This window comes from Mauremys mutica, chromosome 1 (genome assembly GCF_020497125.1).
Source record: "Mauremys mutica isolate MM-2020 ecotype Southern chromosome 1, ASM2049712v1, whole genome shotgun sequence".
Taxonomy (NCBI): Eukaryota; Metazoa; Chordata; order Testudines; family Geoemydidae; genus Mauremys; species Mauremys mutica.
Genome location: NC_059072.1, coordinates 29254686 through 29279614, shown reverse-complemented (window position 1 = coordinate 29279614; position 24929 = coordinate 29254686). Strand labels below are relative to the sequence as shown.

General features: G+C 39.4%; 2 protein-coding genes across 4 annotated transcripts in view; one reads left to right on the top strand and one right to left on the bottom strand.

The window, feature by feature from the left end:
• The window catches only part of COG5 (component of oligomeric golgi complex 5), a 308198-nt gene that overhangs the window by 42643 nt on the left and 240626 nt on the right, over nt 1–24929 (top strand). The window lies entirely within an intron of this gene.
• Nucleotides 5697–13242, bottom strand: GPR22 (G protein-coupled receptor 22). Of its 2 annotated transcripts, none has more exons than XM_045030170.1 (4): nt 13210–13242; nt 11162–11412; nt 9122–10205; nt 5697–7104 (listed from the first exon to the last, which is right to left on the bottom strand). In XM_045030170.1, exon 4 carries the CDS (start codon nt 7078–7080, stop codon nt 5779–5781), a length of 1302 nt encoding a protein of 433 aa, XP_044886105.1. In that variant the 5' UTR covers nt 7081–7104; nt 9122–10205; nt 11162–11412; nt 13210–13242; the 3' UTR covers nt 5697–5778. The 2 variants fall into 2 exon arrangements, with proteins under 2 accessions (XP_044886105.1, XP_044886115.1); XM_045030180.1 differs by lacking the exon at nt 13210–13242 and adding an exon at nt 11560–11569.

Below are 24929 nucleotides of genomic sequence, written 5' to 3'. Positions count from 1 at the left end.
CCTGCCACTCCCAAAGCCCCTGTTTGATAAAGACTTCATTGAATCCTGCCTGGAGCTGAAGCTAGGGGGCACAATTTCCCATTTCACGGAGAAATGGGTTGCATTGACCATGGACCCATGAGCCAGGGAGATAGTTAGTCAGGGATGATCCCTTGAGTTACGGACTCCACCTCATCCATTCTTCATCTGGTCTCCTATCTTGAATCACCCCATAAAGTGCAATCTATTCCAGAATGAGATATCTCATCTCATGGATATGGCAGTAATAGAGAGTGTCCCCTCAGAAGAAAAATTATCAGTGTTCTAGTCCATTTTTGTTGTACACTTCTGAATGACGGGAATCCAACCATTCTAGATCTCAGAAGGCTCAACAAGTGGATTAAGAAAATGAAGGAATCTCTACAGTGTCTTTATAACTTCAGTGGATCTGGTGGATACATATCTCCACGTAGTAATCAGACCCTGCCATTACAGATTCCTGAGGTTTGCTAGTGGCGCGGAGCATTGTCAGTACTGGGCACTCCAGTTTGACTTGTCCTCAGCCCAGTGGGTCTTTACAAAGGTGGTGGTGGTGGTAATCCTAGCCAGACTTAGGTTACAGGGAATCCACCTTTACCCCTCCTGGATGACATCTTTTAATCAGAAATCCATCCCCAGCAACAGCACACAGAGGTACATCCCTGATGTTGAATTTCCTGCAGGTGCATGGTTTTATTATCAATATCAAGGAAAGCTCCTTAATTCCATCCACCAAAATAACTCACTTAGGAGTGGACACAGATACCTTGATAGCAAGGATATATCCATTTTTAGAGAAGTTCCAGAAGATTCAAGACTTCCTCAAATTGTTTTGGAACTGCACACTGAAACTAAAACCACTAAGCTTTCAGCCACTAAACCCCACCTAGTATCATACATAGGGATCACTCCATGGGTACAGTCTCACATCAGGCTCCTTCAAGGCTTCATCTTAAAGATATGGGGCCACTGTCTGAAATTCATGAAGGATCAAGTGAAGGTTCAAGTTCTGGTGGTCAACACCTTTAAAATGGTGGTCAGCCTCTATGCCTTCCAGATTGTCACAACTGTCACCAGCCTGGAGGGCTGGAAAGCACACTGGGGGTCCAAAACAGGCATCTGATAACTGGCGGAAAGGACTGACAGCATAAACCACCTAGAACTAAGAGCAGCCAAACTGTTGCTACAAAGGTTCCAGCCCAGGCTAGAGGGGAATCATGTTCTGATTCAGTCAGACAATATGACCATGGTTGCATATGTGAACAACCAAGAGGAAAAAGTAGCCCAGCGCTATACAGCTAAGTGATGGAATTCATGCACTGGATAGTACATTCTCATGTATCCCTCAGGGAAGCTCCTACTGATCTTGCTCCGATTGATCAAGATGAACAACTGAGTGTTGCCTGCATCAGGAAGGCTTTTAAGTTAATCGTCCAGTTATTCGGCTTGTCCTCAACCAATCTATTCATGAACCACTTGAATGTGGAGAGACCACAGTACTTCAGCAGGGAGGTGGTCCCTGAATCCAAGGGGATAGATGCACTATCACACTGATGTCCTCAGGGCCTCCTCTGTGTGTTTACAATCTTCCTATCATTAGGGAAGGTAGTCCAGAAAATAAAACGAACAGGTGACGATAATATTGGTAACCCCATATTGGCCAAGGAGAACCTGGGTTTTGGATCTAATTGAGCTGAAAAACAACCTCCAGTACCGCTCCCAAAGAGACAGGACATCCTCTTACATGGTCCTCTTCTTCATCTGGATCAGAACCATCTGCATTTAACAGCCTGGCTGTTGAAAGGGAAGTGATAGTGTTGTTGGGTCTGCCTCCAAAGTCATCAGAATGCATTCTAGAAGAGTATTGACCTTGAACGCATACTCCTCTATCTGGACCTAGTTCTGGGCTGGTGCCAGGAACATGAAGCAAATAGCCAGAATTCATTGATTTCTGCGATCTTGAAATTTCTCCATGAAGGCTTGGACAGAAGTCCCCAACCTAGTACCATTGACCGTCAGGTGACCACCCTTTGTAGCATGATGGTCACAGGATCCATGGGTTCTCTGGCAGAATACCCCTCTCCCTTCCCCCCCGCATAGCCTGATTCCTTAGGGCAGTCTGATTAGTCAAACCAGCAATCAGGCCTCTCTTTCCCAAGTGGGACTGCCATTTGTACCGAGAGCCCTGATGAACCACCTCTTTGAACCATTCACATCAGTGTCTTGCTTTCTGATGGCCGTCACATCTGCCAGGTGAGTTTTGGAGCTGTCAGTGCTTTCTTTGCAAGAGCTTTTCTGTGTGTTTCATTAGGACAAGGTGGTGCTCAGAACTCCAGAATTGTATATCCCGGAGATGAACTCTTTCCTCCATGTTTCCCCAGAGGTGGGTCTCCCTTTTTTCTGTCCCAGGCCACCGAGGAGAAGTGGCATGCTTTAGATGTTAGAAGGGCCTGAAAATTTTAATTCAAATGTACAGAGTCTACTTGGAGATCGGGTGCCCTGTTATCCTTCCTTTGGAAATGCCAAGGACCCCGAGCTTCCAAGTCATCCATTACTAGGTGAATTAGACTATGTATTGAAGGAGCATACAAGACATTGGGAATTTTGGTTCCTTAAGGGATCAGGGCACGCTCAATGTGATCCCTGGTGACTTCATGGGCAGAAAGAACTAGTGCATCCATAGTGGAAATATGTAAGGCAACCACCTGGTCAAGCACTACAAGATAGATTTCCTGTCCTCTGCAGAGGCATCTTATTGCAGGCAGTTATTGCAGGCCGTGATTTGGGAAATGTTTTTTTGCCCTTTGAACACCTGTTCATTGTTCTCTACTTCCTAGAACTTCAAGAACTGTGGAAGATGCTGGGCTGTAGAATGGAAATTTTTTTACTAATAATTTCTTTTATGCATCTTCCACAATTCTACCCACCCTAACTAGCTCAAGAGCCAAAAGGTCAGATGCTGAGAGGGATTTTTACCTTGTGACTTTTTTTTTTAAACCTTGTGACTTTGTTGTGGTCCATTAAACTTAGTTGGTCAGTTACCTCTTAAGTATTTGTTACTAATATTGTTATACAAGTTTTTACAATTTTGAAATAACTCATCTGGCCACAAGTGGAAGCAGAGGGGGCATGGCCAGTGGGTGGCACCAAAATGCTAATCTGCCTCCATTAGTTGCAAGAATGCCCAGAGCAGCCCAGACATCAAGAACTGTGGGAGATGCTGCTAGAAAAAGGGAAATTATTGGTAAGACATTTTCCGGTTCATTGACGCTGACTTTTTGATGAATGAGCTCTAAGGTATTTGAGCTTTAAAAAAAGAGTGTGCACTCTGAAAGTGTCAATAACCCTTTGTACGTTTGAAAGTGAAAACTTTTCTTACAACTGTTTTAATTCCACCATATGTCCGTGGGGTATTACAGGCTTATTTATATATTCAGATGATTGCAAGTTTTAAAAATACACATTACGTCTTTATTTAAAAATATCTTATTTGAGTGTAAGAAACCATGTTGTGATATTAACATTTTAATAGTGTCCCCTTCCCTCCCTTTCATATATTTGAGCGTACAAGATAGCTAGATGTAGCAGGAGTGGAAAGATGTAATATTCTGCAAAAAGAAGGAACATTGTGACTTTAAAATGATAGTTTTCTTCCAGAAGATTAAAAAGAGGCATTTAAAAATATTCATACAACTTTCTGTGGCTCTATAGGTGTACATAAAATCTGAGCTATTGTATTTGGTTTTGGATAAGAAGTAGAATTTTACTTAGCATTCTAGGTGACAGGTAAGTAATGACTTTGGATGAAACTTGGCCTTTAAGTGGGTGCAGCCCAGTACAGTGAGTGGTAGTGTGCTGGCTTTTATACCAAAGCTGCTCGAATATTATTCAAACAAATGTGAAAAGTTTATGTAAAGAACCTCCCTAGAAAAAGTTCTATCTATTGTAAGTGGTTGATCTCTAAGGAGTAAGAGGATGGATTTCTAACTGTCTCCATGCTGGTTCTTGGACTGAGTGCATCAGGACTTTGCTCTCTCAATGCAAGTATGATAGGATACAAATTAGAGAGAAAATAGCCTTGGATTTCTTTAAAGCAAGATTTGTAGTGATTTTTATATTACTCTATACATTTGAATACATCCAGGTGCATGGTAGTTTTAGGTAAAAGAAAATACACAATATTGCAAGAGAGAAAATATTCTGCCTTTTATGCATGGAACTTGCATTAACACTAATTATTAGGAGTTATTCTTATGTTAATGGGAGCAATTCATACACATGTAGAGATGATTATACTACAATAAAAGTAAAATAGATTTTTCTTTTCCTTAATACATTTGAAGTTAACTGCTGAAACATTATCAAATCAAGGGGATGCATGTGGGTGCTATTCCTTCCAAATTCCTGGCTTCAGAGCTTGGGATAGCAAATAGCCTTCAACTATACCAATCTGGTTAGCACGATACTTAACTTTTGCATTTGGTGCCAGATATGATGAAATCTATCAGTTTCTTGGTTCTTAAATGTGGATGTTAGTTGAAGACATGATTGAAGATGACGGAGAAAAGGGAGGGAAGAGAAATGGAACTGTACAAGTGCATAATGACAGTAAAAGTAGATCCAGGAATATTACCACAGTTGTAGGGCAGCTGTCTTAGATAGATGTGTGGCAAGGTGCCTGTGTGATCAGGACTGGACAGTGCTGGATGCTAGAGATAGGATACTAGAAAAGTTAGGGAGGAGAAAAGTATGCTTTCCTGCTTAATTGAGACATTTGACTGTATATGTAGCAACTCCCCTGGAGATCCTCACATTTTGGAGGGCTAGCTAATAAATCACATCAATCTTTAGTGCTACCAGACTAACAAATTCTGTATAAACTATTTTTGATTTATTTATTTATCGGGCAGCCTTGGAACACAGAGTTTTCCCCATTTCTCTGCATTTTACTTCCACTTTTCTCCAGGGCCCTGAATTAATCTTCTTTCCTTCAGTGGAAGAAGTGGGAGTGGGATTATTCAAAGATGTGTGGATTATTGTATGGAAACAAAGAAAAACAAATTTTGTATACATAAGAACTTTTTTGCATTAAAAATTATTCTTCCATTTCTGAACTAACTTGAACTTTAAAATATTACTTCCACTGCCAAAATGTAATAGTTTTAGTCCTTGTTAATTGAGGGATGTGCTCCAGTTGTGCACACAGAGCCATTACAGGCTAGATGAATGGGTCATCTGAATGTAGAGTCAAAATCTCCAGATTTCACAAAGCTGCAGATTATTTCTGAAGAACAGAGCCCACAGATAAGAATTATAATATTATATCGTGCAAGTTGTTAAACTCCCATGTTGTTGGAAAATGAAGTATTTCTGGAGTGGGAGACTTATTTAAAAATATTTTTATATTTACAGAGAATCAGGCATACAAATGTTTGTTTTTAAAAGTGTACACTGTTTTAAGGCTGTTTATTTTTTTAGAAAATATGACTTACATTAATATCTTTTTGACAAATGTACACGATATTACTCTAACAAACTGCCATGCAACATGTATATTAAGTAATGAAGAAATTGAATATACAAGGCCTAATCTATATAACATGTATCTATCTATATATCTATATATAGATATATATAGATATATATATAGAAAATTTACAGTCTAGCCAATATTTAAAAAGTTTCCCTTATTTGGCAGTATTTTCTACAGTTTGTTCATATATTTCCTCTTGGATGATTTGGTGAATACTTTACTGAAATCTAGTCAGTGACAACCTGAGGTACTAAACATTTCTGCCTTACTTCATTGTCTTCGAAAGTAATCTGTTTGTTCCTTTTAGGTTCTATCCATGAGTTATGTATTACAGCATTATTCGGCATGGGATCTGCTTCCACTATTGAAACGACTCGTTTTTTCATTTTACTTTTCAGGACCTTCTGAAATTTTTGCCTAGTGAATGCATAAAGTAGAGGGTGAAATATAGTTGTTCCGTATGCCATAACTAGAAAACATAATCTCAGCTTTACCAAAAGGTCACTTGGGCCCAGACATAAAATTGTAGTGTTTAAAACAGAAATGGGCGTCCAACAGAGAAGAAACGTTGAAATAATCAACAGAGACATTCTGAAGACTCTCTTTTGTCTTTCCCGTCGTTCACGATGTCGTTTTACAGCTCGCCGTAGGGCAATTATTACTGAAACTGAAGTCCTTACGCCAAAGACTACATTTCTCCCGCCACTGCTTTGTGACACATCAGTAGTCTCGTGTTGTGTGGTCAAAGAAATAGTCTTTTTCTTTCTGGCTTTTTTCTTTTGCCCTGTTGTAAATCTTGTGCCTATTCGAATATTAAGAGCCTGGAGTATTTTGGTGTATGTAATTAGCATTACTATAACAGTGAAGAAAAATATTGGAATTTGTACTAGGAGATGGTAGTACATTCCCAGTTCGGTGTGGTATTCATTTACACTGACACACAAAAGAGTTTTATTTTCCCAAGTACTTGCACTTTGAAGACTGAAAAAATTGACTTCAATGAAGGGAATCAGGAAGGAGAAAAGAGAGACAATCCATATTGATGTCATTAACATCACAGCCCTTCCCAATGTCAGAATTCGATTTGCAGGTTTTACAGAGATATCATATCGGTCCAAAGTGATAGCAAAAACGTTGATTGCAGTCGCAACACTTGCAAAAGAAACACAAGCCTCATGGAAGCAGCAAATTAGAGCACTGTTACTCTCCAGTGAAAGCAGAAGGATAACTATAGTTAGAGGAATACATCCCACACAAATTATTACATCAAGTACATGAAGGTTCATTGTAATAATGTTACTGACAGAATTGATTAAGTTGGATTTCATGCAGTAAAGTACCAACACGGTGAGGTTGCTGCCAAGTCCCAACACAATTTCTAACATCAGAAATCCAGTGAGAGAAACTTGAAAGCTTAATGGATATGACAGTGCTCGGTACATGTTGGTGTTGATGTCATCAATGGCATCTCGAACTGTAATGTTAGATTCAGACTGCATGTTGACTTCCAGAATGGGAGAGAAGCACATTCTTTTGTTGCAGTTGTTTTTGTCCTAAAAGGTGAGAGAAAATAGTTTTACATTTGATTCTGACACTTTTAAAATCATTTTAGATAAATACAGAAAAAACAGGTATTTCTTTCTATCAAAATCTAATCATTTATATATTTAGATCTGTGCATGATTTGGGCTCAGAAATCTGAGGATCTAGAACAACATCAACTTTTAAAACAAAACATGATTGTAAAAAAACTCCAAAAAACTTGTTAAAAGCCTTTGTTTACAGAGACAAGGCCTTGTTTATAATGTGGCTCTCACAAAGGACAGGTGTAGTAGAACAAGCTATACTAGTACATTGGATTTTATCATGTCTAGGGCCATTTTAAAAGAATGTCCGTATTTTTTTTAAACTTAATACATAAAGTAATGTTAAAAAACATTTTTAGGAAAAACAAGGTCAGAAAAATGAAGGGGAGTTGCTTGTAGACCATTGAAATATCACTTAATAGATCTTCTCTTCCATAGGTTTGTTTACCTCCTTCTTTTGAAAACTACTTTTGTAAAAATGCGATTGATGGAAGATTTGCAATTCCAGAGTTCATTGAAATTTTATAAAACTTTAAAATGTTTATGTATTAAATTTTCTTTCAGAATTTTCTGTGTACATATATATGTGTGCTTACATGCATATGTATATTTATATGTGCATGTATATTTTCATATTATGAGTCACTGAATATATATATACATTTAAACTATTCATTTGTAATGAAGTAGATTTTCAAAGCATCACATTTCCATATGCTGATTTAAATATTTACTTCAGGAAATATAAATACTTTTACTACTAGCCACATTGGTGAAATACTCTCCCTTTGATTTATGGACTTGTGTGTATCAGGAGTATTTAGTAACATATTTATATTTGTAATCTAATTAGATGACGGAATTAAGGAGACAGACACAACAGGATTGTTTGTATTATGTTTGTTTTTTACATCATGAAATGAAAGTTTATCTCTGTTTTGAGGCAATAGGGCTCAGTGATGTAGCATTAATCACTGCTGTGTGATTTTTTTTTTTTAATCTTATGGCCACACATTCTGTGGCTTACAAATGCTAATAAATTGAAATTTAGTGTCTGCTTAAGAGGCCTGCCATTGTAACATTTATGTTCTTAACCAGTGTATAAAACTAGCCATAGCTTTATAACAAAATTAATAAATTAAATAAAAAAATAAGGAGAGAGATATTTTTTTTTTCTCTTGGTGTGGTGGTACTTGGAATTTTGAGCACTTTTAAAATTAAAATGAAAATATATTTGGTATAAGGATTAATTTAAATGGAGACCATTGTTATTCTCTAAATACAGTAAATGGAAGGCATTAAGGAGAATAAAAATGAGTTGCTTTTTTAATGCAAGTATGAATTATGCATACTCTATATGTAATATGCAAATACATTTATCTACAATTCTGAGAAGCCACAATAGTGCAGTACTGTTAATTGCAAACTTTTTATAATGAAGATTCTTTGTATGCATCAAGAGCTACTTTACATGCCTTTTTAAAAACAAAAAATTTGAATGAGCCTCAGGTGTGCAATGGAAACAAGAAATATTTCAAAAGCTTTGTTCAACTTTCACATTATGCAACCTCAGGAAAGTTTATAAATAGCTTCAGGACAGTACTATTTCCTCTGTGTATGTGGTCTTATTTAGCTATGGACATATTACGGAAACAATTCCAAATGCGTTACTTGATAAATTGAATTCTCTTGAACTGGTAAAAGCCAGAAGACGATTAGAGTCATTTTTGCTAAAACAAGCAATGGTCTTAACTGTAAGAATACGCTAACTGAAATCTTGTGAAAATGGAAAATTTTAAATGTGCCAGATTTTACTAACAAACAGATTAAGCATCAGGTCTTTGTCACATCAGATAGATTTGCAGTTAAATAAAAGCAGAAATGTCAAGATAGGAAGATAATTAACAAAATACATCTCAAGAACAGTGCTCTGTTCCCTTGTAAATGTCAAATAGAGGTTGGGTGCATGCAGCTTCTGACCTACCTGTTTTCTGTTGCCTCAAGGGCCTTTCAGCTCACTGTAGCAGCTTGTCATAAATTGATACATGGTGTCACTGACAGAATTTTGACATGCATTTCACCTGGCAGCTGAGTTGTAGCTGTGCTCTATTTCATCCCCTGATGAAACATTCTGGCTTCCTTTTTTTTCCTTCTTTCTTTCTTTCTTTCTTTTTTTTGGTTCCAACCCTTCAGGAGGACGATTTTGTGATTGAACAAAAGGACTTAATTTCCTGAAATATTTCTAGAGACTAGTGCATATTGTTTGTTCTGCTTTCCAAAGCCACCAATAAAAACAAAACTTCTTTTCAGTGACATTAATTCTTTCCCCCTTTGCATCTCATGGCAACATATTTTTATTTTCCAGGATAAATGAAAATAAAAACAGAGACATCCGATTTCTGGCTTCAAAAATATATTTAGGCATCCTTTAGTTACAATTGCACATTTGGTTTTATAATATGTCTCATTACTTTAGAGTGATGGCTTTGTCACATAAGTTGTTTTACATTGTAAAATCCAGTTCATGTGCTTTGATGGAAACCATGGACTGCTTAATTTGGGTTATTTTTATTAAAGGAGAATACATAGGTCATAAAATTCAGAGAAAAAAATATCCATTAGTCATTCTGACAAATAAGTGACTTAATATGTAGTGTAGAAAAAGCTTGATTAAAGCCTTGTTTAGCTTGCTGATGAAGTATGCACATTCTCCTTTTGGGAATTCATGTTTCATTGTTTCTTCTTGAATTAGTAGTTTCCATAATCTGGTTTTAAATTATAAATCCCTTTTTAAGAAATGCTCACCATTTTGTTTTAGGAATAAACCATTATATTAATCTTCTTTTCATGAAAATATGAGCAGATGTGCTAATCTTCTATGTATATTGTTGAAGTGTTAAACACTTACGTAGAAATAGAACCTGTTCCATGGTTTTATTCTAATTCCTTTATTTCTTAAGACTATATAAGTACATCCTGCAGCTTGTAGATCAGACAGCTAGAAAGATGCCCAGTCAATTGCATTCTTCATATTGTCAGTAGTAAAACTGAATTAGATGCTGCATGCCCTTGTGAGAAAAAAGGGGGAAAAAAAAGGTTAAAAATAGGGCTGCTTCTAATAATTTTTTAGTTAAGTTATTCAAGAATATATTTATATGGTATCATTTGATTAAAATTATGTAATATGTGTAAATCAAAATGGATCTCTAAAATTGATTCCTATAGAAGATATATACAATCAGTGAGAATATTTTCACTATTTCCTAATAAAACCTTTCCCTCTTTTTCATCGTATTAAAATTAAATGTATTGGATGGATTACATATTTTGCAAATATTAAATGTGGAGTTAAAAGCCAAGAGTTGAAGCAAAAATTACTGGGCAAAAAGATAGTATCTACAAATGCAGCTAGAAAATATGATTTTTACAGGTCTTATGAGCAACTAGTTTACACGTACTATGTGTCCTCTTGCCTTCATATGACTAATTTAACTGACCCTCAGTTGCTTCATGGGGAATACATTTGTTTAATTTGCACATGGCCTTGAATATCCTTGCTTTGAATATAATTTTACAAGTACATTTCTATTAGGTGAAGTATGTAGATTATTTAAATAGTTTTTGCAACTACCTTTTGTGTTACCCTAAAAACAACATTTTTTCCCCATGAATAAGTCAGCGATTAGTCACGTAACTCAACCTTGAAAAAGCAATAAGTATACCAGAAAATGCAGACTATCTATGATCCTTCAAGGAGTACTTGAATACATTCACAACATATGTAACTCAATATTTGGAAATGGTGTTGAGAAGAACAAAACAGTTCTAAATATTCCACAACGTATCCTTAAAAAATAACATTTTTCAACAATTGTACTTTTTTAATTTAAAATATTAGTATTGTCGAGCAAGAAATACAAGATAAAAGGTCTCAATTTAAGTTGAACCTGACATCTTTTTTTCCTTCAGATATGTTTGTTAAACACTGCTTTTGCTGAATATCATAATAAGGAACATATCTTACCTCCACTAGGGATTTGATCAGTTCTCGATGCAGATGAAGCAGTTCCAGTTTTGAGGGATTCATTTTGTTCACTTGTCAGCAGAGTACAGGGGAAAGAGGGTCATAAGCATCTCTTCAAAAAATGACCTTAATAAAAATTTCTGCCTGTGTTGTGCCATTGTTTCAGCATACTGCTAATGTATACAACGTGTAGTGCTGCTGTAGAGGCTGCTGCAGTCTCCCACTCGTCCTATTGTAGAATCAATAAGCATCTGAAAATACATAATGAAAGTAATTTAACATACTGAAGGCTTCTTGTCTCCAGAGACAACATTTAGATTCAGCCTTTCTAAAAAGGAACAGCAATACTTCTCAGAGGAAAGCTTACTATGGACAGCTTTTGCAGAATGACAGCCTACCTTGTCGCTTCTCTTCACTGCAGAGAGATGCAGTGCATTCACTAATTTTGATTGGTCAGTGATGTTTGGCTTAAACTGTGCTTCATATATATGGGAGTGATTTTTTCCCCCCTGTTTTATATAAGGATTCTTTTGTGAAAAGGCTAAATTTACAAATGAATTGTGCATAATTCTGGAATATATTAGGCAAATATGTTTTATTTTTACCATTTCTTTACTTTTGTTGATTGTACGATGCGTACCACATGACAAAACACTGGTGGAAAATGAGATGAAATGTATACTACTTTAAAAGCCTCTAGCAATTTATGTTGGAGTATGTCCTGTTATATATCGTGTCTCTGAGGTTCTTTGTTCTAAGACTACCTCGATACAAAACTGCTGCATCTTTTTTGTGAACCATACTCAACCAGTATGCTTATATACAGGTCAGCATTTAGATCTTTATATCTAAATAAATTGTATTCAGGATAAGTACACAACACATAAATATAATGATAATCTGAATTAGAATGCTCATAGAATGTTCATATTGTTTATTATGAAGGGGTAAAAATCTAATTTAGTTCATAATCTAAAGAGTGATTTTTCCAGATCCCATTACCATGTTCAGTACATGCAGAGTTATGCAGATTGACAACATAAATTAAATTTAAGGAAATAGTAACCTGTTTAAAAATGTTTGACTAATATTTTTCTAAATGTACCGTATGTTTTGTCAGTGTATATTTTGTTTCTTGCATTCCATACTCTTTCTACCTCTGTTCCTGAGCCCTTGACCTTCTGGGATTTTGTTTTATGTAGTCTTCACTTTTTAAATATTTAGATTTACAATTAATGTTGCTGTTCTATTCTGTTAGTATAGACAATGTTGCTAACATCCATACAATGAGGAGGAGAATAACCTAGTTTCTTGTCTTCATAAATTAGGACTAATGCTAAAATTAATTTAGAATGTGAATTAAAGCTATGCAACCCAAAATAATAATCAGTGGATATTGTCTTGTGATAACAGAGATAATTTAGGCATTTTTTACTCTAAAATGATGTATTGCTATTAATGTTCCACATCAAAATGTTTTTGAATTATTCTGAATGTCTATAGATGTAATTCTTGAAAAAGTTGAAAAATTATAAAATGTTAAAATATAGCTATCGCATATCAGCTTTATCTGTTTAGCAATTTTAATTGTATTTATTTTTGTAAAATTGCCGTACCATTGTTGTGTACATATATAAAAATACAATTGTGTAATTCAGATGTTTGCATTTAATTTTGTTTCAGATTAGCATCAGTGGTATTTATTTATTTTGATATAATGTATGCTGATGATGCAATTTTCTAATTAGCAAGTGGTCACATCTGTGGCACTTTAGGTAACTTGAACTCTTCCACTTTTTCCTCTGGGCAAGATCATTCAGAAAATACTGAGGTGGACAAAGATTAAAGTGGGACCCAGAGATTCTGCACAGCGTTTTCTGTGACTTTGCCCCAGCACCTTCTGATTTCCCTGGGCCTTGTTGACCATGAGAATCTGATCACAAGTTCCGGCAGCATTGTTCTTGAACAGTTGCATATGACGGAACAGATTCTTGGAGCAGGTGAATTACATACAAAATACGTGCAAGAGATGTACTTGCTCCACTTACAGAAGAGTTCAGGGTGTGTTGGTGACCTGTTGTTGAGTTCAGTAGATGAATTCCCATAGATATTCCAATTTCAACTCTCTTCCAAGAGAGGCTGGATAAAGATGTAAGATGTTGAGGGGATGGAGGAGTTTTAGCTGTAGGAATAGAGGGGGAAAAAAGATGGATTTTAGTTGTTATGGAGACAGAAACATCAGGATTTTGGGTGTGTGAGGCAAGGGAGGAGGAGGAGTCAAACATGATCTCCAGGTTATTGGCCTGAGTGACACAGGGTGGTGGTGACAAAACATTGGCGTAGTGGAGAGAGGTTGGGAGGGAAGATAAGAGGTTCAGCTTTGATCACATTAAGCTTAAATTAGGATTGTTGATTAATCACAGTTAACTCACACAATTAACTCAAATTATTAATTATTTAATAAATTAATCGTGATTAATCACAGTGTTATTTGCACTGTTAATAAATACCAATTGAAATTTATTATTTTTGGATTTTTTTCTGCATTTTCAAATATATTGATTTCAAATACAACACAATACAAAGTGTACACTGCTCACTTTATATTATTTTTATTACAAATATTTGCACTGTAAAAATGATAAACAAAAGAAATAGTATTTTTCAATTCACCTCATACTGGTACTGTAGTGCAAACTCTTTATCATGAAAGTGCAACTTACAAATGTCTATTTTTTGTTACATAACTGCACTCAAAAACAAAACAATGCAAAACTTTAGAATCTACAAGTACACTCAGTCCTACTTCTTGTTCAGCCAATCACTAAGACAGACAAGTTTGTTTACATTTATGGGAGATAATGCTGCCAACTTCTTATTTAAAATGTTATCTGAAAGTGAGAACAGGTGTTCACATGGGACTTTTGTAGCAGGCATTGCAAAATATTTACATGCCAGGTATTCTAAACATTCATATGCCCTTTCATGCTTCGGCCACAATTCCAGAAGACATGCTTCCATGCTGATGGCGCTCGTTAAAAAAAATGTGTTAATTAAATTTGTGACTGAACTCCTTGGTGGAGAATTGTATGTCTCCTGCTCTTTTACACCCGTATTCTGCCATATATCTCGTGTTATAGTATTCTCTGATGATGACTCAGCACGTTATTCATTTTAAGAACACTTTCACTGCGGATTTGACAAAATGCAAAGAAGGTACTAATATTAGATTTCTAAAAATAGCTACAGCACTCGACTCAAAGTTTAAGAATCTGAAGAGTCTTCCAAAATTTGAGAGGGATGAGGTGTGGAGCATGCTTTCAGAAGCCTTAAAAGAGCAACACTCTGATGCGGAAACTACAGTACCCAAACCAGCAAAAAGGAAAATCAATGTTCTGCTGGTGGCATCTGACTCAGAGGATGAAAATGAACATGCATTGGTTCTCAATGCTTTGGATTGTTACCAAGCAGAACCTGTTATCAGCATGGACACACGTCTTCTGGAATGATGGTTGAAGCATGAAGGGACATATGAATCTTTAGCACATCTGGCATGTAAATATCTTGTGATGCCAGCTACAACAGTGCCATGAAAACACCTGTTCTCACTTTCAGGTGACATTTTGAACAAGACGCAGGCAGCATTATCTCCTTCAAATGTAAACTTGTTTGTCTGAGCGATTGGCTGAAGAAAGAAATAGGACTGAGTGGACTTGTAGCCTCTAAAGTTTTACATTGTTTTATTTTTGAATGCAGTTTTTTTTGTACATAATTCTACATTTGTAAGTTCAACTTTCATGATAAAGAGATTGCACTACAGTACTTGAAAAAATACTATTTCTTTTGTTTTTTACAGTGCAAATATTTGTAATCAGAAATAAATATAAAGTAAGAGCTATACACTTTGTATTCTGTGTTGTAACTAAAATCAATATATTTTAAAATGTAGAAAACATCAAAAACTATTTAAATAGTATTCTATTATTTAACAGTGCAATTAATGACGATTAATTTTTTTAATCATTTGACAGCTCTAACTTAAATTTGCTATAGAGAGATCTGGGAGGAGAAGTGGTATTGTATGGAGAGAGGTTAGGCCGGTGTGCGTGGATGGAGAGATTTACAAGCTATTAATTTAGAAATTGTAGTTGAAATAGTGTGAGTGAATGACACCACTGTAGGAGGATAGGGAACCACGGAAGATTTTGTTACGGCCTAGCTTAGGCAGTTCCGCTTTCTCAGCCTCCGGTTATTGTAGGACACGGCATGCTAGTTTCAACCTGCCGTAACCGGCTGGAATTGCTGCGTGGCAAGCCCCTAGGCTGTTGGCCAAGGGGGCGGCCCCGGAGGGTGGAGAGTTCCTATTGCATTATGTATGAGCTGGTTTGCTGCTGTTTGTATAAATATGAGCATGCTTTGTGTTTGCTTTTGGACTCCGTACCAGGCCGAGCTCCAGGGTGCTGGGTTCCCCACCTCCGTGACAGCAACGCTTGGAGTCCCCATTGCGGATGTGTCACTTTACCTTCATTAAAGCCAATAACTCACAGTGTGTGTGGGCCTCATTCTTACAGAGCACCCTGGGAGGGCCTACAGCTCCCCTGGAACCTAACACACCACCCCCAAAAAAGTGTAGAGCAGAAAAAGGAGGGGGCCAAAGAAAAAAGCTCCCTGTGGGGAATAAGAGCATCCCAATTTACTTTCTCTACTAGTCATTATTATAGATCAGGGGTCGGCAGCCTTTCATAAGTGGTGTGCCGAGTCTTCATTTATTCACTCTATACAGTAATACATTTTAATGTTTTTAGAAGGTCTCTTTCTATAAGTCTATAATATATAACTAAACTATTGTTATATGTAAAGTAAATAAGGTTTTTAAAATGTTTAAGAAGCTGCATTTAAAAATAAATTAAAATGCAGAGCCCCCCGACCAGTGGCCAGGACCTGGGCAGTGTGAGTGCCACTGAAAATCAGCTCGCGTGCCATAGGATGCCTACCCCTGTTATAGATGGAGTTGGCAGTGCTGGATATAGATAAGGTTGCCTAATGTTTTCCATTATAAGAACCTGTTTTCAGTTGCTTATAGCTTTGCCAGAAGATAAGTTGGGCTAAATTTCCTATTCTGGATGTCTACCATAGGCATAATGTTTTTTGGAAAATTTTTCAGCTAAAATGGCTCAGCCATTTGTAGGAATGAGATTAGAGAAAAATAAATTGATTTGTCATCTTAAAAAAAATCTTTAAACTGTTTCACGAAGTTCTAATACCTCCCTGCTGGGGAAAAAGGGCTTGACATTTGGCATTGTGTGGGGAGGAGAGAGTGGCTGTGCTGTGTCAGGGTGCTATTTTTGTTCTCTGCATGAAAATTCATCTAAATTGGGCAAAGTTATGAGAAAAAAAATCTTTACATGTGGTCAGTAAATGATGGTCAATGTTGATATCTAAGTTCTCTAAAGATGCCATTTGCACTGATCATGCTCCATCCTGGGGTGCAGAGACTTTTTTCCTGCAGTTGCTCCTCCTGGCTGCTGGAGACTGCTGTGATGCTGGCACTAGAATTGAGAACCCAAAGACTGTTTCTCCTGAGCTCTGTTACTGTCCTTGCTCCCTCTTGTCCTGGGGCCCAGGTAGTATGGAGGAGGAGCTGGAGATAACCTGACTTGTATATGAAGGGAGGGAGAAGTGAGGAGAAGGGTTGTATTGCAGAGGCTGGGGAGGAGTGAGGATGGGGTAGGGGGAGACATAAGTCAGTGGGAGGGAAGAGGTTGGATGGTATGTAGGAGAAGAGCTAGGAGAAGGGGCAGGAGTCAGGTATGTGGGGGTGCAATGTGCAAAGTGGAAGGAAGGCCAGGAGCTAGGATGGGGTGGAGAGGAATTAGAGGTCTGAGGAGAGAGATCCAGGGGGCAAAGGAGCAAAACCTGCAATTGAACCCAAGAGTCTTGAATCTCTACATTCGTCTGCTGTAAATAAATAGCTGTGAAAACCAGTGGCAAAATGTATGCCTCCTTCCCTCTTAGTTTGTTGGTTCATAGAGAGGATGACAGTCTACTGCTTCTACCAGTTACTCCATTATCTCAAGTGGTAGTGTGTCTGAACTGTGGATTTAGTGGTCCAAACTCTGCTGATAACCCAAGCTGGTTCCACAAGAGAGAATTTTTGGGTCTGGGTTTCTCTTTATTTATTTATTTTTTTAAATTAGAAAATTACATTTAAAAAAATGTATTCAAAGAGCATTAGTGTTGTAAAATCAAGCATCATAATCCTAGGCTTGACAAGCTTGTCAATTGTCTGCCTATTTGACCACTGCAAAATATTGTCAGATAGTGCAAGAAGAATGCCCTGATGTAGGCGGCAGCCCACCTCTTTGATTGGATCATGGTGCCATTCTTTCAGGTTTTTTTAGAACATCATTTTACTTTTTTCTAAGTTAAAATAACTCAATTAAGTAACTTGGCTTTTGTAATTAAGCATAAGTATCTGTCTAAGGCTAAGCCTATTGAAAACAATAAAGTCTTACTCTTTTTTGTTACTGTTGTTACTGTTCTGATAAATTAGTGCTTTAAAGTATCTGACCATTTTTGTTGATTTTGACAGTATTTGACTGGCCAGTTGATCTGGGGCAGTGGAACCAGGGAGCGGGCGGGGGGGGTTAGTGCCACCACAATGTATATATTATGGGGGCCGATCTATTTTCATCTCAACAATATATCCTCTGTACTTGGGGAGGGTGTGAGATAAGGCAGTCTTCCTTCTCTAGCTCTGCCCCCTCAGAGCTGGGGAAGCAGTGACTGAGCAGAGCTGTGTCATTTTGGGCACTGGGGGCAGAAGGAGGTTGTTTCCTCTCAAGGGCAGGAGCTGCTGCCAGTTGTGTAAAAGCAGCAACTCGGGCTGTAACTGTCCTGGCCATTCCACTTTCTCAGCCTACTGTATGTCTCCAAGGTCAAGGGAACACCCTATCCAGAGCCCTGGGCACTGCCGTAGCTTCCTCTGCACCCTGGGCTTCTTGGTGCATACCCCAGGTCACAAACGGTAGCCCCTGCCCTCCCCCCCTTTCAAAGTGAGTTTCTATCACCTCATAATTAACCAATTATCATTGGACTATCTCCTGTCTGTCAAATAGACACCTTCAGAAACTTCTCCATTTTATGAAAGTACTTACGTGCCTCTAATCACTTCCATTGTGTAAAATTGAGGGTTTTTTTTACTACTCAGGACTTCCATATTCCACTCTGGAAGAGACTACCGTTCAGAAATGGGTAAATCCCTATACACATTAATGATGGTTTTTGCTATATAAATGCAAGTGATTATTGGGATGTATTTTTATGATTTTTACAGATTTTATAGAAAATGTTAAATTGACTGTCGCAGGGTGTCTGGCCCTGTAAGAGGGAGCTAGGGCTAGTACTCCTGGACTGATCATCTGAGTGATTAAAAGAAAGGCACCTGGGTTTCAAAAGGGTCTTGAGAGCCTCCTAGGAGAGGAAAAATGGCCAGGGCCAGGAGCAGTGCGGGAGTGCTGCTGGAGCCAGCCCATGACCAGCTGGCTGAGCTGGGACTGAGCTTGTGAGAGACGAAGTCTGGTATGCCTTCAGAAAGGAGCAGCCTGAAAGTTTAGAGATTACAGATGCAGAATAGGGAGCCAGGGTAGCCATGTGACTCTAAAAGGGGATGGGTGAAGCAGCAAGAGAGTGTGAGATTTGGTGTTTAACTGGGGACAATTGAAGACAGGCCTCAGAAATAGGGTGACCAGACAGCAAGTGTGAAAAATCGGAATGGGGGTTGGGGGTAATAGGAGCCTATATAAGAAAAAGACCCAACAATCGGGACTGTCCCTATAAAATCGGGACATCTGGTCACCCTACTTAGAAAGGAGAAGCTGTGCCTGGTGGGAGACTGGAGAGAGATACTGTGTTTTGAAACTGGAAAGCAGCCAGACCCAGGATATGTGCACCCAGCAAGAGGCAGGGTAGAGAAAGATTGTCTTTAAGTTGTTGTATGTTAATAAGCTTGTCCCAAAGAAGGGGTGCTATGGTATGACTCAGGCCTTGGTTGTGTATTGAGGAACTCTGGGGAGACGGGAAACTGGGGCAGGAGCTGCAGAAATGCCTGAGAATAGTAGTGGATGCTGTGACATGGGCATGTGTGCTCACAAACTGTTTCTTTTAAAAACACAAAATGGCCATGAAATGTGGTATTTTATTTTTTCCATTGTTATTTTTTAACTTTGAGCACTTTGGCTGGTATTGAGAGCTTTCTATTCTCTCGTCAAGGACTCTACAGTACTGACTTGACAACTCTACTTTAATTACTGTGAATTCTAATTATTGTGAAAGCATTTGGAGCTCTGGATGGTTGCATGTAACTGTTATAAATCTAGATAAAAATACAGCTGCAGTTGCTCAACCTCAGCTCCCAGGTGTGTGTATGTGGGGGGGGGGGAGGGGGTTGCTCCCTTCTAATACTGTATGAGGAAGACAGTATTCTGTAGCCTTTCAAGTTTAGCTGTACTGCTGAATGATAGGTTTCAAAGTAGTAGCCATGTTAGTCTGTATCAGCAAAAACAATGAGGCGTCCTTGTGGAACCTTAGAGACTAACAAATAGTTAGCTTCTTCGAAATGGCTCATACTGAGAGGCAACTGTATGTAAAAGGAATTAAATTCCCCTTTACTAAAACTAATATATTTGATCTATATGTGGAAGGAGTGGGAAGAAAGGAGTTTTTGCCCTTATGGTTACTGTTTTAGAACTTGATGTGGATGGGCTGGAAATAGTCTCCACTAAAGACACATTGTATGTGAAATAGTGTTCCAGCTATCTTGTAAAAATGTTAACCTTTTGTTTGCTGTAGACATGTAATGTATAATACGTTTATTGTCGGAAACTGGTTTGGTTGGCAATGTGAAAAAAATGCTAGCAGCCTAACTGTATTAACATGGTTGTAGACTCCCTGAACATAATCCCTTTTCTTCCATAATCAAAGTATTACCATAATTAGAAATATATCTTGACTACTATAGGATACTGTAACAGGGTATTTCTTGATGGTCTTTAAGTGTATCTATATCTAAGAACTGGATGGGTTTAGGGACTAGCAATATTTTTCAGAATAAAATTTATATACTTAAGAAATGTGATAACAATAAGGCTGGGCTGATGTAAGCTCCTTAGTATAGTTAATGCAAATCTAGAGTCCAGTTTTAATGATCTTGAAAATTTAAAGTAAAGCAGCTGTTACAGTATATTTGGTGGGAGGAATAAAAGTTGGTGTTATCATAGAAGTCAGATAAATGTTATATTTCAGGTCCAGAATAATCACATTTTTCATTTGTGTGGAATATAGAATAATTTACTCAGAGAAATATAGGTCTGGGAGGGACTTTGAGAGGTCATCTAGTCCAGCCCCCAGCACCGATGATACAGGACCAAGAATACCTGGACCATTCCTGACAGGTATTTGTCTAACCAGTTCTTAAAAACCTCTGATTATAGACATTCTACACTCTCCCTTGATAAGCTATTCCAGTACTTATTTTCTAACTGTAAGGATAGTTATTTTCTAATTTCTAATGTAAATCTCCTTTGGTGAAGATTAAGCCCATTATTATTTGTCCTACCTTCAGTCGACATGGAGCACAATTGATCCCCATTCTCTTTATAACAGCCCTTAACATATTTGAAGACTAATATCAGGTGCCCCCTCAGTCTTCTTTTCTCAAGACTAAACATGCCCAGGTTTTTTAACCTTTCCACAGAGGTCAGGTTTTCTAAATTTTTTTCCATTATTGTTGTCCTCTGGACTCTCTCCAATTAGCCTACATCTTTCCCTAAAGTGTGGCTCCCAGAACTGGCCAGAGAGCTCAAGCTGTGAGGCCTCCAGTGCCAAGTAGAATGGGACAGTGTCTTACAAATGACACTCCTGTTATTACATCCCAGAATATTAGTCTTTTCTGCAGCTGCATCACACTGTTGACTCCTACTCAGCTTGTGTTCCACCATAACCCCCAGATTCTTTTCAGCAATACTACTGCCTACCCAGTTAGTCTCTACAGTAACTCCTCACTTAAAGTCGTCCCGCTTAACGTTGTTTCATTGTTACGTTCCTGATCAATTAGGGAACATGCTCATTTAAAGTTGTGCAATGCTCCACTCTTACGTTGTTTGGCTGCCTGCTTTCTCCACAGCTGGCAGCCTCCCTATGCCCGCCCCCCCAGCGCCTTCCCTCCTCCCTACGCCTCCTGCCCACGGCAGTCAGCTGGCTTGCAGCATTTTGGAGGCAGGAGGGAGGGGGGAAGAACAAGGACTTGGTGCGCAGGCTCCCCCTCCCTCTCCTGCCTCCTGAATGCCGCAAGCCAGCTGATTGCCCCGGACGGGGGGGGGGGAGGAGGAGCGGGGACTCAGCACACCTCCCCCTTTCCCCCCCCCCTCCTGCCAGCAGCAATCAGCGGGCTTGCAGCGTTTTGGAGGGAGGGGGGAGGAGCGAGGACTCAGGGCGCAGTCTCCCCCTCTCTCCCTGCCTCCAGAATGTGGCAAGCCAGCTGATTACCCTGGGCAGGAGGGAGGAGTGAGGACTCGGTGTGCCTCCCCCCTCCCTTCCCTGCCTCCCGAACATGGCAATCAGCTGGCTTGCAGCGGTTAGAAGGGAGGGGAGGGAGGGGGAGGAGCCAGGATGCAGCGTGCAAAGTAAAGGGGGAGGAGGTGAGGGGGAAGAAGAGGCAAGTCAAGGCTGGGGGCTTGGGGGAAGGGGTGGAGTGGGCGGGCTGAGGGCCCCCTACCCGATGCTTGCAGAGTAGGGGAAGCTGCCCTGGAACCTAACCCCCACCCATTTACATTAATTCTTATGGGGGAATTGGATTAGCTTAACATCATTTCTCTTAAAGTCACATTTTTCAGGAACATAACTACAACGTTAAGTGAGGAGTTAATGTGTTTGTATCTTTGTTTTCCTTCTTAAGTTTAGTTGGTGCTTGTCATTATTGAATTACATCTTTTTGATTTCAGACAAATTCTCCAATTTGTCAAGGTCATTTTGAACACTAATCCTGTCCTCCAAAGTTCTTCCAACCCCTCCCAGCTTAGTGTCAGATGCAGATTTTATAAGCATACTCTCAACTCCTTTACCCAAGTCACGAATGAAAATATTGAATAATATCAGACCCAGTACCAACCACTGCGGGCCCCCAGCAGATACGCCCTCTCAGTTTGACAGTGAACCATTGATAATTGTTTGAATATGGTCTTTCAACTAGTTCTACAGCTACCGTATCCACTTTATAGTAATGTCATCTAATCACATTTCCCTAGTTTGCTCATAAGAATGCCATGTGGGACTGTCAAAAGCCTTACTAAAATCAGGATATATCATATCTACCACTCTCCCCTTCCATCCTCTTGGAGCTTATGAATTGATTGTTTAATAATTTGTTCCAGTATCTTTCCAGGTATTGACGTTAGGCTCACTGGTCTATAATTTCCCAAGCCCTCTTTTTCCCCCCCTTTTAAAAGAAAGGTATAGTTCTCTGACCCATTACTATTCTTCCTTTCTTTCCTTCACATTGGGAATACTGTACTCTAGATTCAGAAATTTTGTCCTTGCCTATCTGGAACATTAAGAGATGGTATGGATTTACTCTCTGAATTAAGTAATCTGTCTACTTATTTGGCCTCCACTATAATATCCGAGCACCCACAAAGGGTACGTCTACAGTCCGAAATTATTTCAAAATTATTCTATTCGAATTTTCAGAAGCGATTTTATACATTATGTCTTGTGTGTCCCCACTAAAGCGCGTGAATTCGGCAGAGTGCGTCCACAGTACCGAGGCTAGCATCAAATGTTGGAGTGGTGCACTGTGGGTAGCTATCCCACAGTTCCTGCAGTCCCTGCTGTCCGTTGGAATTCTGGGTTAAGCTCCCAGTGCATGATGGAGTAAAAACATTCTCACAGGTGTTTCTGGGTGTGTGTCATCAGTTGCTCCTCCCTCTGTGAAAGCTATGGCAGACAATCGTTTTGCGCCTTTTTGGTGTGCAGACGCCATACTGCTTTCAGTACACAGTGCAGTACAGTGCACCGCTTCTCTCCTGGTACTGTGAATCCGCCTCTCATTTCCTCTCATCTTTTCTATGTAATCTCTATAAGTATCTACTCTTTCTCTTCCTCATCTGCCGCTGCCAACTCGGCTTTCCCGCTCTTGCTGAGCTACCAAGCTTCTCCATGTTGTCTGTCCTGGGCTCCCGCCTCCATGAAAGCTACAGAAGACAACCATTTCCCACCTTTTTTCAGCTATTGTGAACCAAACAGCACCTATTCCGCTGCCACTCTGCTCTGCTACGTTTTGCACCCCCTTTCCAGGATTACCTGTGCAGGCGCCATAGTGCGGCTAGCATGGAGCCCGCTCAGATCTCCGCTGCAGTTTTGACCATTGTAAATACCTCGCGCGTTATCCAGCAGTATGTGCAGTACCTGCAAAACCAGGCGAGGCAGCGATGACAGCGCGATTACTATACTGATGAGGACATGAACACAGACGTTCCTAGAAGCACGGCATGTGGCGACTGGGAGATCATGGTGGCATTGGGCCTGGTTCATGCCGTGGAATGCCGATTCTGGGCCCAGGAAACAAGCACAGACTGGTGGGACTGCATAGTATTGCAGGTCTGGGATGATTCCCAGTGGCTGCGAAACTTTCGTATGGGTAGGGCCACTTTCATGGAACTTTGTGACTTGCTGTCCCCTGCCCTGAAGTGCAAAGACACCAAAATGAGAGTAGCCCTCACAGTTGAGAAGTGAGTGGCCATAGCATTATGGAAGCTTGCAATGCCCAACAGCCACCGGTCAGTTGGGAATCAGTTTGGAGTGGGCAGATCTGCTGTGGGGGCTGCTGTGCTGCAAGTAGCCAACGCAATCATTGACCAGCTGCTATCAAGGGCAGTGACTTTGGGAAATGTGCAGACCATTGTGGATGGCTTTAATGCGCTGGGGTTCCCTAACTGCAGCGGGGCAATAGATGGAACACATATCCCTATCTTGGCCCAGGAACACCGAGGCGGCCAGTACATAAACCTCAAGGAGTACTTTTCAATGGTGCTGCAAGCACTGGTGGATCACATCACCCGACATCAACGTGGGATGGCCGGGAAAGGTGCGTGACGCTTGCATCTTCAGGAACTCTGGTCTGTTTGAACAGCTGCAGGAAGGGACTTACTTCTCAGACCAGAAAATTACTGTTGGGGATGTTGAAATGTCTATAGTTATCCTCAGGGACCCAGCCTACCCCTTAATGCCGTGGCTCATGAAGCCATACGCAGGCACTCTGGACAGTAGTAAGGAGCAGTTCAACTATAGGCTGAGCAAGTGCAGTTGGTGGTAGAATGTGCTTTTGGATGTTTGAAAGTGCGCTGGCGCAGTTTACTGACTCGGTTAGATCTCAGCACAACCAATATTCCAATTGTAATTGCTGCTTGTTGTGTGCTCCACAATATCTGTGAGAGTAAGGGGGGGAGATTTTTATGGCGAGGTGGGAGGTTGAGGCAACTCGCCTGGCAGCCAATTTCGCACAGCCAGACAAAAGGGCGATTAGAAGAGCGCAGCAGGGCGCGCTGTACATCAGAGAAGCTTTGAAAGCCAGTTTCATGACTAGCTAGGCTACGGTGTGACAATTGTGTTTGTTTCTCTTGAAGTTACCTGCCCCCTATATATATATATATGAAAGGAAATAGTCACAATTGTTTAAAAAACATTCTTTATTATTTGTTGCACAACACATTGA

What these genes read in the sequence shown, in the direction of transcription:
- GPR22 (XM_045030170.1), bottom strand. Translation starts at nt 7,080, where the DNA reads ATGTGCTTCTCTCCCATTCTGGAAGTCAACATGCAGTCTGAATCTAAC.